Source organism: Carlito syrichta, unplaced genomic scaffold (assembly GCF_000164805.1).
Source record: "Carlito syrichta isolate Samal-C Ts95f unplaced genomic scaffold, Tarsius_syrichta-2.0.1 Scaffold315646, whole genome shotgun sequence".
NCBI classification, from domain to species: Eukaryota; Metazoa; Chordata; class Mammalia; order Primates; family Tarsiidae; genus Carlito; species Carlito syrichta.
The window spans coordinates 68,305-86,166 of NW_007259742.1; the positions used below are offsets into that span (position 1 = coordinate 68,305).

The following is a 17,862-nucleotide window of genomic DNA, read 5'->3' on the forward strand; positions in this document are numbered from 1 at the left end:
AAAAAAATCAGAGCCGGGCTCGGTGGCTCAGCCTGTAATCCCATGCTTTGGGAGGCCGAGGTGAGTGGATTGCCTAGTTCACGGGTTGGAGACCCAACTGGGCAACTTGGTAAGACCTCATTTCTACAATAAATCAAAAAATTAGCCGGGCGTGGCAGTGCACACCTGTAATTCCAGCTACTTGGAAGCCTGAGGTGGAAGGATTGCCTGAGCCCAGCAGGTCGAGGCTGTAGTGACTGGAAGCGGCCACTGCACTCCAGTCTGGGTGACACAGTGAGACTCCAACTCAAAAAAAAAAAAAAAAAAAATCAGGCCTGTCTCAGTGACTCAGCCTGTAATCCTGGCACTTTGAGAGGCTGAGGCGAGTGGATTCCCTGAGCTCAAGGGTTCGAGACCCACCTGGGCAACTTGGTGAGACCTCGTCTCTAAAATAAATTAAAAAAAATTAGCCAGGCGTGGTAGAGTGCACATGTAGTTCAGTTACTTGGAAGACTCAGGCGGAAGGGTCGCCGGAGCCCAGCAGGTCAAGGCCTGGTGACTCCAATTAAAAATAAAAAACAAAAAACAGGGTTTTTGTGGAGAGTAATTTGAAATTTACAAAAATTCTAAACATGATTCATGATTTCTGGGATTTTCTTTTGTAAATTAAAAAAAAAATTATTATTTATTTTTTGAGACAAGGTCTTGCTCTGTTGCCCAGACTGCTTTGGTAGTGCAGTCATAACTCATTGCAGCCTTAAACTCCTGGCTTGTAACTTTTTTTGGGGGGGGGTGGCGTTTAACTCTTTCAGCCCACACTGCAGTGCAGTAGCATGATCATGGCACCACAGTCTCAACTTGCTAGACAGGTGATCTTTCTGCCTCAGGCTTCCAAGTAGTTGGGACTACAGGTACATGCTACTATGCATGTGTAATTTTTTTATTCATTTTAGAGACAATGTCTTGCCATTTTTTTGATTTTTGGATTTTTTGAGTAGGAGTCTCCACTCTTGCCCAAGCTGGAGTGCATTGACATATACAAGGCCATGTTTTGGTCTAATTTTATTACTGTTGATTTGTTTTGGGGGTTTTTTTCTTGTTTTTGTTTTTTTCTTTTTTGTTTTTTGAGTTGGAGTCTCACTCTGTCACCCAGACCGTAGTGCAGTGGCTGTTCCCGGCCACCACAGCCTCGACCTGCTGGGCTCCGTCAATCCTTCCCCTCAGCCTTCCAAGTAGCTGGAACTACAGGCATGCGCTACCACGCCCTGCTAATTTTTTTTATTATTATTTATTGTAGAGATGAGGTCTTGCCAAGGTGCCCAGACGGGTCTCAAACCCACGGGCTCAGGCAATTCATTCATTCACCTCGGCCTCCCAAGACACAGGATTACAGACTAAGCCACCGAGCCCGGCCTGTTTTATTTTTATTTTATTTTTTTGAGTAGGAGTCTTACTCTGTCACCCAGGCTGGAGGGCAGTGGCACGCTCCCAGCCACCGCAGCCTCAACCTGTTGGGCTCAGGTGATCCTTCTGTCTTAGTCTTCCAAGTAAGCTGGAACTACAAGTACACGGCACCATGCCTGGCTAATTTTTTTATTTATTGTAGAGGGTGGGGGTCTCAGCAAGTTGCCCAGGCTGGTCTCTAACCCGTGGGCTCAGGCAATCCTTTCACCTGGACTTTCCAAACTGCTGGGATTATAGGCTTGGGCCACTGGACCCGGCCTAATCTGGACTCATAAAACAACTAACAGATGATAAAACTCAAACTTCAAAAGATTATTTAGGATATTCTAGAGTAGGTTACCTTGTTTTGGTTTGTTAATGCTCTTTCTTGTTATATCAATAGGGTTGTTATCTAATAGGTATAAAACAGTGTTTTTTAAGGTTGTTCTCAGATACATGCTAGATACTTTGGGGAAGGGAGTGTTCCATGAACAAATATTACTGTATTTATGGCCACTTTTTTTTTTTTCCCTAGACACCATTAAGAAAATCATATAGCCAACTTTTTGAGACTGATAATGCTGTGTCTTATTAGAGGTTCTAAGAAATACTGCAATAAAATATATGCTAAATTCAGTTTTGTGAACTTTCTTTAAGCTTTAGACCTCTTCTTTTTCAAATTTTAATGTCCCAGGGAGCTAGTGGTCATTGTTCCAGCTTTGGGAAGTACAGTGCTAGACTGTAAGTTTTACTTAATTACTCTTTTTTTTCTTTTAAGTCAGAGTCTCACTCTGCCCAGACTGGAGTGTAGTCCCTAGTCGACCACCGCAGTTTTGACCTGTGGGGCTCAGGTGATACTTCAGTAACTGGAACCATTGGCATGTACCAGCACGCCCTGCTAATTTTTTGTTTTGTTGTAGAGATGAGGTCTCAGCAAGTTGCCCAGACTGGTCTCTAACCCCTGGAATCAGGCAATCCTCTCGACTCTGCTTCCCAAAGTGCTAGGATTACAGATGTGAACCACCACGCCCTGCCATGTGTGTTTTTTAAGACTTGTCAAGTGCAGTAGAGAGGAGGGAAAAAGTAGAACAAGGAATTCCATCTGTAAATGACTAAATGGTCATTTGAGATAACTCACTGCCTTTGTTTTTGTGTATTTTTAATTTATTTTTAATTTTAATTTTAATTTTTTGAGTTGGAGTCTCACTCTGTCGCCCAGACTGGAGTGCAGTGGCATACTTCCTGACACCGCAGCCTCCACGTGCTGGGCTCTGGCGATCCTTCCACCTCAGCTTTCCAAGTAGCTGGAACTACAGGCGCGCGCTACCATGTCTGGCTAATTTTTTGATTGATTGTAGTGATGAGGTCTCGTCAAGTTGCCCAGGTGGGTCTCGAACCTGCAGGCTTAGGCAATCCACTCGCCTTGGCCTCCCAAAGCGCTGGGATTACAGGCTGAGCCACCAAACCTGGCTAATTTTTTTTTAAATTGTAGAGATGAGTTCTCGCCAAGTTGCCCAGGCTGGTCTTGAACCTTTGGGCTCAGGCAGTTCTCTGACCTTGGCCTCCCGAAGTGCTGAGATTATAGGCGTGAACCACCGCACCCAGCTATAATAGAGCTCTTAAACTTATTTTTCCTAACTGAAACCCTAGACCAATATCTGCCCAATTCCCACTTCCACCTGCCAGCCGCAAGTTTAATTCAGCTTTGTAAACTTTTTGAACTTTAGACTTCTTTTTTTCAAATTTTAATGACCCAGGGAGCTAGTGGTTATTGTTCCAGGAGATACCGTTTGGGTATTTTTCTTACTTTCAACTTTTTTACACTCCGCACAAGTGAGATCATATGATATTTGCCTTTCTGTACCTGGCTTATTTCTCTTAATAGAATGTCCTCCGGGTTCATTCATGTGGTTGCAAATGACAGCATTTTCTTTTTTAAGGGTGAATAATATTCCATTGTGTATATATACCACATTTTCTTTACCTGCTGTGTATTAATGGACACTTGGGCTATTTCCATATCTTGACTTGTGAATAATGCTACAGTGAACATGGGAGTGCAGATATTTCTTCAATATACTGATTTTGTAGTCTCCTTCATGATATTGATTTTTCCCCCTTTTTAATGTCATTTCAGCTGCACTGGGTGTTCAACAGCCATCACTCCTTGGAGCATCTCCTACTATTTATACACAGCAAACTGCGTTGGCAGCAGCAGGCCTTACTACACAAACCCCAGCAAACTATCAGTTAACTCAGACTGCTGCACTGCAACAACAAGCTGCAGCTGCAGCGGCTGCATTGCAACAGGTGAATCTTTACAAGGTTTTATTATATGATGCAGAAAACTTAGTAAAATCTTATTGGCCAGGGTTGCTACCTTCTTTTTATAAAGATTGAAGAGTTGTGGAATTTTGCTGTCTTAATTGTTTTTTTCTGGTTCAATAGTCTAAATTCTTAAGTTCTTAAATTGGGCAGTTTTTATACCTTAATTATTTGGGCAAAATTCAGTTCTTGGTGGTTGTCAATATATAAGTAATCACCATTTTGTTTATTTAGATGAAGTTTGACTGTTGCAGAAAATTTCTTTTTAGTGTAGTTTTATGTATTTCTATTCATATTATTTTTGATAATGAATAAAACTAATACCTCTGTTTTCCTTTGAAAAATCTTTGTTTTAAATCTTTCAGCAATATTCACAACCTCAGCAGGCCTTGTATAGTGTGCAACAACAGGTTAGTTTATATTTTCCATATTAACAACTGATTTTAAAATAGCCATTTGCTTAAAAGTTCAATTGATATAGATTTTTATTCCCATCAGCTACATTAATGTGTGCTATTAATTCTTTGGGAGGGACTGAAGTGGGAGAAAAGGAATGTCTCTCAGGGTGAAGAAGATAGGAGGGACTTCCTAAAAACCCAAATCGTCAACTGGTAGCCAATCTTTGTCACAGTTAATCTGGAAAGAATCACCTTATTACTGAAGTCATGGTACTATATTCTTGTCTGGATCCTTTGGGCCAACTCTGCTGAGCTAGATCACATGTGAAAATGAAAAACTCTTTTTTCCTACTTGAAGCCTAAACCCGACATTGGTCATCCTGGCTTTCATCTTGTATTTTTTTTTTTTTTTTTTGAGTTGGAGTCTCACTCTATCGCCCAGACTGGAGTGCAGTGGCACGCTCCCGGCCACCGCAGCCTCGACCTGCTGGACTCCGGAGATCCTTCCACCTCAGCCTTCCAAGGAGCTGGAACTACAGGCGCGCGCTACCATGCCCGGCTAATTTTTGATTTATTGTAGAGATGAGGTCTCGCCAGGTTGCCCAGGCCGGTCATGAACCCGCGGGCTCAGGCAATCCACTCACCTCAGCCTCCCAAAGGCGCAGGATTACAGGCTGAGCCACCAAGCCCGGCTTGTGTTTTGTTTTTTTTTTTTTGAGTTGGAGTCTCACTCTGTCGCCCAGACTGGTGTGCAGTGGCTGCTCCTGGCCATTGCGGCCTCGACCTGCTGTGCTCTGGTGATCCTACCGCCTCAACCTTCCAAGTAGCTGGAATTACAGGCATGCGCTACCACACCCGGCTGATTTTTTATTTATTGTAGAGATGAGATCTCGCTGCCCAGGTGGGTCTCAAACCCGCAGGCTCAGGCAATCCACTCACCTCAGCCTCCCGAAGGCGTGGGATTACAGGCTGAGCCACCAAGCCTGGCGTATTTTTTTTTTTTAAGCAGCAGGACCTTCACCTTCCCTTTCTTTTTTTTCTTTGGGTCGGAGTTTCATTCTGTTGCTTAGGCTAGAATGCAGTGGCACTATCACAGCTCACTGCAGCCTCGTCCTCTTGGGCTCAGGCAATCCTTCTGCCTCAGCCTCCCAAGTAGCTGGAACTATAGGCATATGCCACCTTGCCTGGCTACATTTTTTATTTTCTGTAGAGACGAAGTCTCGCTCTGGTGCCCAGGCTTGTCTCGTATTCCTGGGCTAAAGTAGTTGTTTTGTCTCAGCCTCCCAAAGTGCTGGGATTATAGACGTGAACCACCATGCCCAGCCTTTTCTTTTTATTAATGAAATAGTATATGGAAATCCAATACACAAAATACTAAAATGGAATTGTGGAAAATGAAAGGAAGCCTTCCCTTGTAGGGTATTCTGAAGGCACATTTGAACAATTTGAAAACTCCTGATTTAGACCAAAATCAAGTTTCTTTGGCCCCTTTTTCTTAGACTCATATTCTAATCATTTTTCTCAAGGTCTTCCATCTGTGATATGATGAGGTAAGAAAAACTGAACTCAAGGACAAGATTTTCAAGAAAAAGATAATTTGTCCTACTAAATTCTAGATAGTCTCTAGCCTCAGCACCCTATTCTATGCTTGTCTAGGGCCAGAGGGTAATCTTTTTCTTTTTTTTTTTTTTGAGTTGGAGTCTCACTCCATTGCCCAGACTGGAGTGCAGCGGCATGCTCATTGCCACCCCAGCGTCGACCTGTAGAGATCATGTCTCCCCAAGTTGCCGAGTCTATTCTGAAATGCGTAGGCTCAGGCAATCCCCTCACCTCGACCTCCCAAAGTGCTGAGATTATAAGCTTCAGCCATCATGCCTGGCCCAGAGTGTAATCTTTAGTCCTCGATGCCATTAGTAAGTTTCAGGACCTTAAAGCAGTCAGGAGAGCAAAAGGGAGTATAAGAGAGAGGGACCAAAAAGTTGATTCAAAGGTAATATGGAGGAGCATCAGGCTTCTCAATCCACTAAGTTCCTGTCCCTGGATTCATGGCCCAGTTTCATCCTTGGCTTAAGCCTTTTCAGGTTTCAGAAGCACTGCATTTTCCCTGAAGATTACAGTATCCCACTAGTAATTGCTTTGAACTTCTTTAAAAGTGATAAAAGATTGACCTTAAAGTCAGTTTTCTTGTTTTCAAAACATCTTCTGACTTATTTTAGTACTCATGAATTACATTGTTAAAAATTATAATGTGTTAGGTTTAGTCATATGAAAAAGGCAATACTCAATCACCCTTTTTTTTCCTAGTTTTTTTATAGAGACAAGGTCTTGCTGTGTTGCCTAGGCTTATCTCAAACTCCTGGGCTTGAGCAGTTTTCCTGCCTTGGCCTCCCAAAATGTTGGGATTGTAGGCATGAGCCACCACCTCTGGCCTTCAATCATTTTTCTCTTAAAAAACAGTACTGCTGGTAATAGTAAACTGCTGAGGTGGGGGCAGGATTGGCAGTAGTGGGAAACTGCTGGGGACAGGGAGGCACACCTTATCAACAAGGGTATCTGCATAATGAGCATTTGTGTACCTATCCCTGAATTGTACCCTACATCTTCAAAATTAAAACAAAAAACAAAAACAGTACTGCTGAACTGTCCATGACTTATAGAAAAATAGTATTTTGGTGTGATTTAACCTTTAATATATGGTGACTCCAGGTAAACTGAGTATTTTGGATTAGAACCTTATGTGGGTTCTTTTATCCTAGCCTTAGTGAAGTTTCTGTTCTAGAGTTTTAAATTTTCTCTCCCGCACACCAATTTCTTTTACTTTCTGGTAATGGGGTATACTCTGCTATTTCCAGAAAAACTCTATGTCAGAGTATGTGGTCCCCATGCTTGAATGGTGAATCTGACCATCAGTAGTGCTTCTCATTTTAGGATATATATATGAATTGGATGGATAGCTAGTGATATTTTTTCATACAAATAGCCTGCTGATAATATTGAATCATTTCTGTAGCATAACCCATTGTGGAACTAGAAACCATTTCTTTTAGAGACTTGTGTGGTTTTATTTTAGATGGTATACCAATGAAATAACATCAAAATATTAATTTTTATTAAATGTAGCTAAGTATATATTATCGAGTGAGTTACATGTCGAGTCTGCAGTCGTTAGAAATAGTTGTAGGAGCTGGGCTCAGTGGCTCAGCCTGTACGCCTAAGCTTTGGGAGGCTGAGGTGAGTGGATTGCCTGAGCCCGCGGGTTCAAGACCTGCCCAGGCAGCTTGGCAAGACCTCATCTCTACAATAAATCAGAAAATTAGCCGGGCGTGGTAGCGTGCGCCTGTAGTTCCAGCTACTTGGAAGGCTGAGGCGGAAGAATCGCTGGAGCCCAGCGGGTCGAGGCTTTGGTGGCCAGGAGCAGCCATTGTACTCCAGTCTGGGCAACAGAGTGAGACTCCAACTCAAAAAAAAAAAAAAGAAAAAGAAAGAAATAGTTGTAGGAACTCTTATTCCTAATGAACTCTGTTACTTTTCACGTTTTACCTATAAATAAAGTGACTGGGTACGATGTCTTATGCCTGTAATCCTAGCACTTTGGGAGGCTGAGGCTGGATGATTGCTTTAGCCTGGGAATTTTGAGACCAGCCTGGGCAATATAGTGAGACCTTGTCTCTTCAAAAAAATTGAAAAATTAGCCAGTTGTGGTGGTGAAATGCCTGTAGTAGCAGGTATAGCAGGTACTCAGAAGGCTGAGGTGGGAGGATCACTTGAGTTCAGGAGGTTGAGGCTGCAGTGAGTTGGACTCTTGCCACTGTAGTTCAGTCTGGGCAACAGAATGAAACCTCATCTCAGAAAAATAAACAGAAAAATAAAATCAAGTATCTAGATTAGTAGGTGTTTTTTTCTTTCTTTCTTTTTTTTTTTTTTTTTTTTGAGTTGGAGTCTCACTCTGTCACCCAGACTGGAGTGCAGTGGCCACTCCCAGCCACCATAGCCTCTACCTTCTGGGCTCCGGTGATCCTTCCGCCTCAGCCTTCCAAGCAGCTGGTACTATAGGCGCACACTACCACGCCCGGCTAATTTTTTGATTTTATTGTAGAGATGAGATCTCGCCAAGTTGCCCAGGCGGGTCTCAAACTCACGGGCTCAGACAATTCACTCACCTCAGCCTCCCAAAGCGCGGGATTACAGGCTGAGCCACTGAGCCCGGCTTCTTTCTTTCTTTTTTTAAACAGTGTCTATGAAACATTTCTCACCTGATTATTTTTTCCTTTATTTTTTTTTTCTATTTTCAGTTACAGCAACCCCAGCAGACCCTCTTAACACAGGTTAGTTTGGTGTTACTTTATTTCTTTTTGGATGTTTGAATGAAGAATAAAGTTTTATTTCTCTCCTAGTTTTTCTTTCAGAGTTAAAGATACTTGTTATTTATGTAATAATTTAACAGTATAATGCTAAATAAAGATGGGAGGACCCAGGTGTGGTGGCTCATGTCTGTAATCCCAGCACTTTCGGAGGTTGAGGCAGGTGGATCATTTGATCCCAGGAGTTAGAAACCAGCCTTGGCAACAAAGTGAGACCCCTGTCTCTACAAAAAAAAATTTTTTTTAAGTGCTATTTTATGTTTTGTGCTTTATGATTATAGTTTCTTCTATGATAAAGTTTTAGTAAATATGAGGTTATATTTTAAACTTAATACTGATTTTTACTTTTACCTTTTTGTAGCTTATGTTTTTGGAAATTTTTTGCCCATGTTATCTCTTTTTCAACTCCACCTTAGCAGGTAAAGCTTAGTTTTTTGGGGGCAGCATTAAAAAGTTTTGAACTTTTTATATGTGGTACTGCCTTAGGCTTTGCAGACCACTTACAGTCTGTCACATATTCCTTTTCTATTTTACAACCCATTAAAAGTGCGAAAGGCATTCTTAGCTTATAGAGTCTACAAAAACAGACTGTTGGTTTGTCTCAGGGCTGAGGTACATATGTATGTACATAGAGTAAAATACTATGCAACTGTTAAAGGAAGCAAAACCTCTTTATATACTGATTTTATGTACTATGATTGCTTCCTGGTGAGAGAACTGCCTTGCTGAGGAACAGGGATAGGAGAGAAGCTTTTTACTCTATAACTTTTTGTACCTTTGTAGTCTTAAATCTCTTACTTATTTTTTAAAAATAAAGTTCACTTCAATTGAGAAATCAGCTTCACTCTGTTTTTATTAAAGAATTAAAATCAACTAACATCTATCTCATATTTCCAGTCCTCAACAGTAGAATTTCCTAATTAAGTAGAAAAGCTGTAGAAGTTTTGTTTCTTAGAATAGCACTTCCCATACTGTGCCTATAAAGTGTTATTGTCTTAAGATGTTAAAGAAATTTCATGAGAAAATTATTTTATGGTCAAAGTATAAGAAATGGTGAGTTCCTTTTCTGTATATAGGATCTTCCTGAGCCTTTATTATGGTAGTATGGATTTTTAATTTTTAAGAGTGGTTTAAAATAGGCATTGTTTTTTGTTTTTTGTTTTTTTTTGAGTCGGAGTCTCACTCTTGCCCAGGCTGGAGTGTAGTGGCACACTCACGGCCACCCCAGCATCGATCTGCTGGGCTCAGGTGATCCTTCTGCCTCAGCCTTCCAAGTAGTTGGAAGTACAGGCACACGCCACCATGCCCGACTAATTTTTTATTTATTTATTGTGAAGATGAGGTCTCACCAAGTTACCCAGGCTAGTCTCTAACCCGTGGGCTCAGGCAGTCCACTTGCCTCAGCCTCCCAAAGTGCCGGGATTACAGGCTGAGCCACTGAGCCCGGCCTGGCAGTGTTTTTTAAGCTTGTTGCATCATTATACTTTTTTTCTTTGAGCAGTACTTCTAAGGGAAATTTATGATGAAATAGGTTCAAAATAATTTATATTATTTCAGATTTGACGCTCACTTTTGAGATGTACATGTGTACCTTTTAACTTCAAATATATTAATTTGTGTTTAACATCCTGGGTTAGTTTTAAGTAGTTGTTTTTAGGCCGAGTACTGTGGCTCATACCTGTAATCCCAGTACTTTATAAGGCCAAGGTAGGACAATCACTTGAGTCTTGAAGTTTGAGACCAGCCTAGGCAACATAGCGAGATCCTATCTATATTATATATTTTAAAAAACAGTTATTTAACAGTTTTAGACAATTTCAGATCATTCCTTAATTTGATGTTGATTTTGTTTTATAGCCAGCTGTTGCACTGCCTACAAGCATTAGCCTGTCTTCCCCTCAGCCTACAGCACAGATAACTGTATCATATCCATCACCAAGGTCCAGTCAGCAACAAACTCAACCTCAGAAGCAGCGTGTTTTCACAGGGGTGGTCACAAAACTACATGATACATTTGGATTTGTGGATGAAGATGTATTCTTTCAGCTTAGGTAAACATTAGGTCTTGGCTCATGGCTTCTTAAGTTCAGCATAAAGCAAGATTGTAGCTTAGCTATAATTTTCTATTTTAATCATTCAACCTTGTATTATATTTGTGCTTATGATGTTTTTTATGAAGAGTGTGATGATTATTAACAAATTAGTTCTGGTGAATTCTTTATAAATGCTTTACAGGAGTTAGGTGGCTTTTCTAATAATACTCTTGGGCAGACTTAGGGGTACTGGGGGTTGAAATAGTCATGTTTTAAAAAATCTTATCTTCTGTTTGACATATCTAATGACAATATAGATTAGAAAATTGTTTTTTAGCTGGGTGGGGTGGCTCACAGTTGTAATCCCAGCTACTCGTAAGGCTGAGTGGGAGGATCATATGAGACTAGGAGTTCAAGACTCGTCTGGGCAACGTGAAACCCTGTCTCTAAGAAAAAACTAAACATTTTTCAAATCTTTTTTTTTTTTTTTAATTAATTAATAGGATCAAATGTTGAACTAACATTCATTCAAAATAGTATATTGGCCAGGCACGGTGGCTCACGCCTATAATTCCAGCACTTTTGAGACTAAGGTGAGAGTATAGCCTGAGCTCACAGGTTTGAGACCAGCCTTTGCACATTGACAAGACTTCATCTCTACAATAAATCAAAAAATTAGCCGAGCGTGGTGGCACATTCCTGTAGTTCCAGCTACTTGGAAGGCTGAGGTGGAAGGATCGCCTGAACCCAGCAGGTCGAGCTGCGGTGGCCATGAGCGTGTCACTGCACTCCAGCCTGGGCAAAAGAGTGAGACTCCAAATCAAAACAAACAAAACAGTTTGTTGATAGCCTTGTAGTAGTTGTAGGAAGTATGAATTTCCTTAGATATTTGAATATATTTTTAATGAACTTCCTTAGAAGTACTATATTGGTAAACTAAGTTTCATTATTATAGGATTTTTTCTGTTAAGAGAGTTACCAGATTTTTTTGTTTTGTTTTTTATCTTTTCTGTATTTCATCATTCCAAAGCAAATCTGTGTCTTGGGTTAAAAAGTAAAAAATGATATAGAGAGATGGACACAGTATTTGGGGAGTATGAGGTGGTAAATTTATTTCACTTGTGTTTATATTCTGAAAGTGAAACATGATAAGTTCTAATATGAGTTTAGAAGATACATCTGCTTTTTTTTTTTTTGAGTTGGAGTCTCACTCTGGTGCCCACACTGGAGTGCAGTGGCTGCTCCCGGCCACCGCAGCCTCGCCTGCTGGGCTCCGGCGATCCTTCTGCCTCAGCCTTCCGAGTAGCTGGAATTACAGGCGTGCGCTACCATGCCCGGCTGCTTTTTTGATTTATTGTAGAGATGAGGTCTCGCTACCCAGGCGGGTCTCGAACCCGCGGGCTCAAGCAATCCACTTACCTCAGCCTCCCAAAGGCACGGGATTACAGGCTGAGCCACCGAGCCCGGCTTACATCTCCTTTTTAAAAGAACGTTCTACGCTTCCATTTCTAATATAGATTACTTTAAAATACTAAATATATAAGTCTCTTGGAGGAATCTTTTTTAATTATGTTTAACTTTTTTTTCATAGTGCTGTCAAAGGAAAAACCCCCCAAGTGGGTGACAGAGTATTGGTTGAAGCTACTTATAATCCTAATATGCCTTTTAAATGGAACGCACAAAGAATTCAAACACTACCAAATCAGGTACCTAAAGTAATGAGTTGAGTATTATAGAAACTTGGTAATTGAATCTTGTAATTCACAAAGATTTTTCTTTCTTTTTCTTTATTTTTGTTAAGAATCAGTCCCAAACTCAACCTTTACTGAAGACCCCTCCTGCTGTACTTCAGCCAATTGCACCACAGACAACGTTTGGTGTTCAGGCTCAGCCCCAGCCCCAGTCACTGCTACAGGCACAGATTTCAGCAGCTTCTATTACACCACTATTGCAGACTCAACCACAGCCATTGTTACAGCAGCCACAGCAGAAAGGTATCTTTGCTTTTGTTTTGGACTCGTATTTAACGTTTTAGTGGTTAAAATAATAACAATATGCTTTTAATTACGAAAAAGGCAAGAACTTCCAAAAAACTTGAAGCTTAAAAATTCAGATTAAGCCGGGCTCGGTGACTTAGCCTGTAATCCTGCACCTTGGGAGGCTGAGGTGAGTGGATTGCCTCAGCCCGCGTGTTCGAGAACTGCCTGGGCAACTTGGGGAGACCTCATCTCTAAATAAATCAAAAAAATTAGCCGGGTGTGATAGCGCACGTCTGTATTTCCAGCTGCTTGGAAGGCTGAGGTGGAAGGATCGCTGGAGCCCAGCAGGAGGCTGTGGTGGCCGGGAGCGGCCACTGCACTCTCCAGTCTGGGCAACAAGTGAGACTCCAACTCAAAAAAAAAAAAACAAAAAATTCAGATTAGAATGCCTCTCTTTCTAGAAGTAGTTTTATTTTATTGCTCTTAGTGATAAAAATGAGTTCAGAGAATTAGAAATTCAAAGATACAGTCTTTGTGAACTTAAATATTAAAACTACTAATCCCGCTGGGTTTGGTGACTTAGCCTGTAATCCCGCGCCTTTTGGAGGCTGAGGTTAGTGGATTGCCTGAGCCCGCTGGTTCGAGACTCGCCTGGGCAACTTGGTGAGACCTCATCTCTACAATAAATCAAAAATCAACTGGGCATGGTAGCGCGTGCCTGTAATTCTGGCTACTTGGAAGGCTGAGGTGGAAAGATTGCCGGAGCCCAGTGGGTTGAGGCTGCGGTGGCCGGGAGCGGCCACTGCACTCCAGTCTGGGCGACAGAGTGAGACTCCCCCTCAAAAAAAAAAACAAATAAAAAAACCACAACAACAAAAACTACTAATCCCCTGGTCCCCTGTTAGTATCTGACCTGTAATGGAAGAAAACAGTTTTGAGTCTTATTTCTTATAAATATGCCAGCAAGGTTTTATATATATGTGGAGTCTGTTGGTATCACTTTAAATTACTTATTGAACCATCAAATGGATGAGCTGGGTCTAAAACTTTTTTTGCACACTGATTGTTTGATACTCTGGACATGTTCTTAAAGATGAATTATTTAAAATGATAGTTAGCCTTAGCTTATAGAACCCTACTTAATTGACATTAATAAACTAATTATGACTTTTTCTTTTTTGACATATAGCAACATTATATGACATTTTATATTGTAAAGAGTTATTAAATGAACACCTATGTAATCAACATTCAGATTAAAAGATGCAACATTGCTAGCTAACTCTTTTTCTTCTGCAGTACTTTTTTTCTTTTAAATATATACCCTCAGCCAGCAGTAGTGGCTCACGCCCATAATCTCAGCACTTTGGGAGGCTGAGGTGAGAGGATTGCCCAAGCCCATGAGTTCAAGACCAACCTGGGCAACATGGTGAGACCTTGACTCCACAATAAATCAAAAAATTAGCTGAGCGTGGCAGTGTACGCCTGTGGTTCCAGCTATTTGGAAGACTGAGACAGAAGGATCACCTGAGCATATCAGGTCGAGGCTGCGGTGGCTATGAGCGTGCTATTGCACTTCAGCTTGGGCAACAGAGTGAGACTCCTACTAAAAAATACACACACACACACACACACACACACACACACTCACACACTCACTCACTTTCAATGTAATTTAGCTTTGTGTGTTTTTGAATATAGTTTGTGATTCTATTTATATAATCTTCTGTGTAAGACTTCTTTTGTTCAGTGTTATTTTAAAAAGCTTTGTACTGCTTATTCCACGTAATTTTAATTTTTTTTTAACCAGTGCATGGAAATTTCTCATATTTAGTCTCGTTTTGTTTTTTGTAGTAAGAGTATTACTCTGTCACCCAGGCTAGAGTGTAGTGGCACGCTCATGGCCACCATAGCCTCGACTTCCTGGGCTCAGGCAATCCTTCTGCCTCAGCCTTCCAAGTAGCGGGAAGCACAGCCATGCGCTTCTATACCAGACTGATTTTTTTATTTGTTGTAGAGATGAGGTCTTGCTAGGTTGCCCAGGCTAGAAGTTAAATCCTAAGAATTTTGGCAAGGATACATTGTAGCTGATGCTTTGTAATTCACATTGCATCACATTAGGAAGCCTATATTGGGCTACCCTTTTTCAGGTCCCCTCCTTCTGCATGAGCTTTTCTGTCTTCTTAATAAATAAACTCCTACTTTCTATTAAAAAAAAAGAGAGAGAAACCTGTGTTGTCAGTTTCACTATTATTGATGTTACTTTTGATTACTTAGACGAAGTGACCATAGATCGCTCCATTATAAGAGTCTTATTTTTCCTTAAAAATAATTTATGGATGATACTTTGGTACCCCAAGAATACCTTTTATAGCAATTTTTTATTTAATGTTAGTTTGGGTTTGGCAAACTGTATCCCATGGCTTGATTTTGTGTGGTTCTTGAGCTAAAAATGGTGTTTGTATTTTTAAAGGGTTGTTTAAAAAAAAGAACATGTGACAGAGACCATCTGTGAGCTACCCTGCTAAAATACATACCCTCTGGCCATTTATACAATGTATTTACCATTTCCTACTTTAGGTGATTCTTGCCTTTATCAGTGATTTCATTGGAGATTTCAGAATGAGGATTTTTTTCTTTTTTTGATGCTTCTTTTTTTTTCATTGCTATGGTTTCATTTTTTAATTTATGTTTAATTTTTTTATTATAAAGATGTGGGATACAGTTCAGGGTTAGGTATACAGAAGTTGATTATGCAGGTACCCTCAATGAGGATTTTTCTAATTTTTTCATCTCTCTTATGGTCATTAACAGCTGTCACTAATCTACAGAGAAGAGCTTTTCCTTATCGACTGGGGGGTTCCATTTACCAATTTGCAGAGTAAGGAGTATGTGGTAAAACTCAACTCTGCTGGACTCGGTTCAGCCTGTAGTCCTGTGCCTTGGGAGGCTGAGGTGAGTGGATTGCCTGAGCTCATGGGTTCGAGACCCACCTGGACAACTTGGTGAGACCTCATCTCTACAATAAATCAAAAAAAAAATTAGCTGGGTGTTGTAGTGCACGCCTGTAGTTCCAGCTACTTGGAAGGCTGAGGCAGAAGGATCGCCAGAGTCCAGCAGGTCGAGGCTGCGGTGACTGGGAGCAGTCACTGCACTCCAGTCTGGGTGACAGAGTGAGACTCCAACTCAAAAAAAAAAAAAAAAAAATCTCCAGTAGTGGTGATTGTTTTTTTCTTTCTTACTCTTTTTATTATTACTGTGGCCTCATGGGCTTAAATTTATTCATTGTTTTATATGTATTTCTTTTTTAGTAGTCCATATATAATTAAGGGATTCTTTTCAAGCTCATTCTTGTGTCATTTTTAGATGCCCCCATTAAGGCATTAAGTATTATTTTCTTTTTCTGAAATACAGATAGGGTCTTGCTAGGTTGCTCAAGCTGATCTCAAACTCCTGGGCTCAAGCGATGCTTTTTTCAAGCGATGCTTTTTTCACCTTGGCCTCCCAAAGTGCTGGAATCTATAATAGGCATGAGCCATCGCACCCAACCTAAGAAAAATGAAAGTATTTATGCTGTATCTTATGTTTCATATTTTTTCGATGTGTACTTTTTTTTCTGTCTACTTTACAGACTTTTTTTTTTTTTTTTTTTTGAGTATCTCTCTCTGTCACCCAGGCTGTGGTATAGTGATATGCTCATGGCCACCACAGCCTCTACCTGCTGGGCTCAAGTGATCCTTTCACCTCAGCCTTCCAAGTAGCTGGAACTACAGGCACGTGCCACCACACCTGGCTAATTTTTTTATTTATTGTAGAGATGAGGTCTCGCCAAATTGACCAGCTGGTCTTGAACCCATAGGCTTGGCAGTCCTCTCACCTTGGCCTCCCAAAGTGCTAGGATTATAGGCATGAGCCTCTGTGCCCAGCCTACTTTAGAGACTTTTTAAGTGAGTAATTCTAATGAGTTTGAGAATTTCTTTTTTTTTTTGAGTTGGAGTCTCACTCTGTCGCCCAGACTGGAGTGCAGTGACACGCTCCTGGTTACCGCTGCCTCGACCTGCTGGGCTCCGGCGATCCTTCCACCTCAGCCTTCCAACTGGCTGGAATTACAGCCACACGCTTCCACGTCCGGCTAATTTTTTTTTTAATTTATTCCATGTTGCCCAAGTGGGTCTCGAACCCACAGACTCAGGCAATCCACTCGCCTCAGCCTCCCAAAGTGCTGGGATTACAGGCTGAGTCATCAAGCCCAGCCTTGAGAAATTTTTAAAGAAAAATATCTTTTTCAGTTGTTATGGCCTTATGAGACTTTGAAACAGGGATGAGTATTTTAATTTGGGTTGTAAATGACTTACTTATTTTAGGTACTCTTAAAATATTTACATCTTCACACAAATTATGTTATGTTTGTATTGTACCAGAGAAGGTAGACTTACTTATACTGTCCTATTTAGAAATAAAATCAATATTTATAGTATTTCAAAATGAAATTGTTGATTTTCTGTACTAGGAAAAATTCTTCGAGACAGTACCTATTCTTTTTCAAAAATTATAAATTAGGGTAACTTTGAAAAAACAGCGACTCCTTGTTATTTATTTATTTATTGTGAGTTGGAGTTCTCACCCTTTGCCTAGGCTGGAATGCAGTATCACGCTTACGGCCACCACAGTTTCAATCTGCTGGTCTCAGGTGATCCTTTAACCTGAGCCTCCAAGTAGCTGGAACTATAGGCATGCACCACCATGACCGGCTAATTTTTTGATTTATTGTAGAGATGAGGTCTCACCAGGTTGCCAACAGCCTGGTCTCGAACCTGTGGGCTCAGGCAATCCTCTCACCTTAGCCTCCCAAAGCACTGGGATTATAGACATGAGCCATTGCTCCCGGCCGACTCCTTGTTATTTGGCTGTGTTCATCAAATTTAATCTTTTGAACTCTTTTTAACTTTTTTTCCTTTTTTTTTTTGTTAAAGCTGGTTTATTGCAGCCTCCTGTTCGTATAGTTTCACAACCACAACCAGCACGAAGGTTAGATCCACCATCCAGATTTTCAGGACGAAATGACAGAGGGGATCAAGTACCTAACAGAAAAGATGACCGAAGGTACGTTTTTAAAAGTATGCTGTGGATGTTGATAATGGCTGCACAATGGTGTGAATATATTCATTATTGCCACTGGACCTTATATGCTGAAAAATGGTTTTTGTTTGTTTTTGAGTTGGAGTTTCACTCCGTCGCCCAGGCTAGAGTGCAATGTCACACTCACGGCCACCCCAGCATTGACCTGCTGGGCTCTGGCGATCCTGTCACCTCATTCTTTCCTTTTTTTTTTTTTTTTTTTTGG

The 17,862-nt window shown here is 40.9% G+C and overlaps 1 protein-coding gene across 4 annotated transcripts in view; it reads left to right on the plus strand.

Moving 5' to 3' along the window:
• The window catches only part of CCAR1 (cell division cycle and apoptosis regulator 1), a 69,629-nt gene that overhangs the window by 13,789 nt on the left and 37,978 nt on the right, over positions 1-17,862 (plus strand). For 3 of the 4 annotated variants that reach the window (XM_008073084.1, XM_008073085.1, XM_008073086.1), the window contains exons 3-9: positions 3,560-3,732; positions 4,113-4,157; positions 8,438-8,470; positions 10,364-10,557; positions 12,131-12,245; positions 12,341-12,533; positions 17,492-17,621. In XM_008073084.1, the coding sequence (XP_008071275.1) occupies positions 3,560-3,732; positions 4,113-4,157; positions 8,438-8,470; positions 10,364-10,557; positions 12,131-12,245; positions 12,341-12,533; positions 17,492-17,621 (883 nt within the window). The remainder of the gene's footprint in view (positions 1-3,559; positions 3,733-4,112; positions 4,158-8,437; positions 8,471-10,363; positions 10,558-12,130; positions 12,246-12,340; positions 12,534-17,491; positions 17,622-17,862) is intronic. The other variant, XM_008073087.1, reaches the window with a different exon arrangement.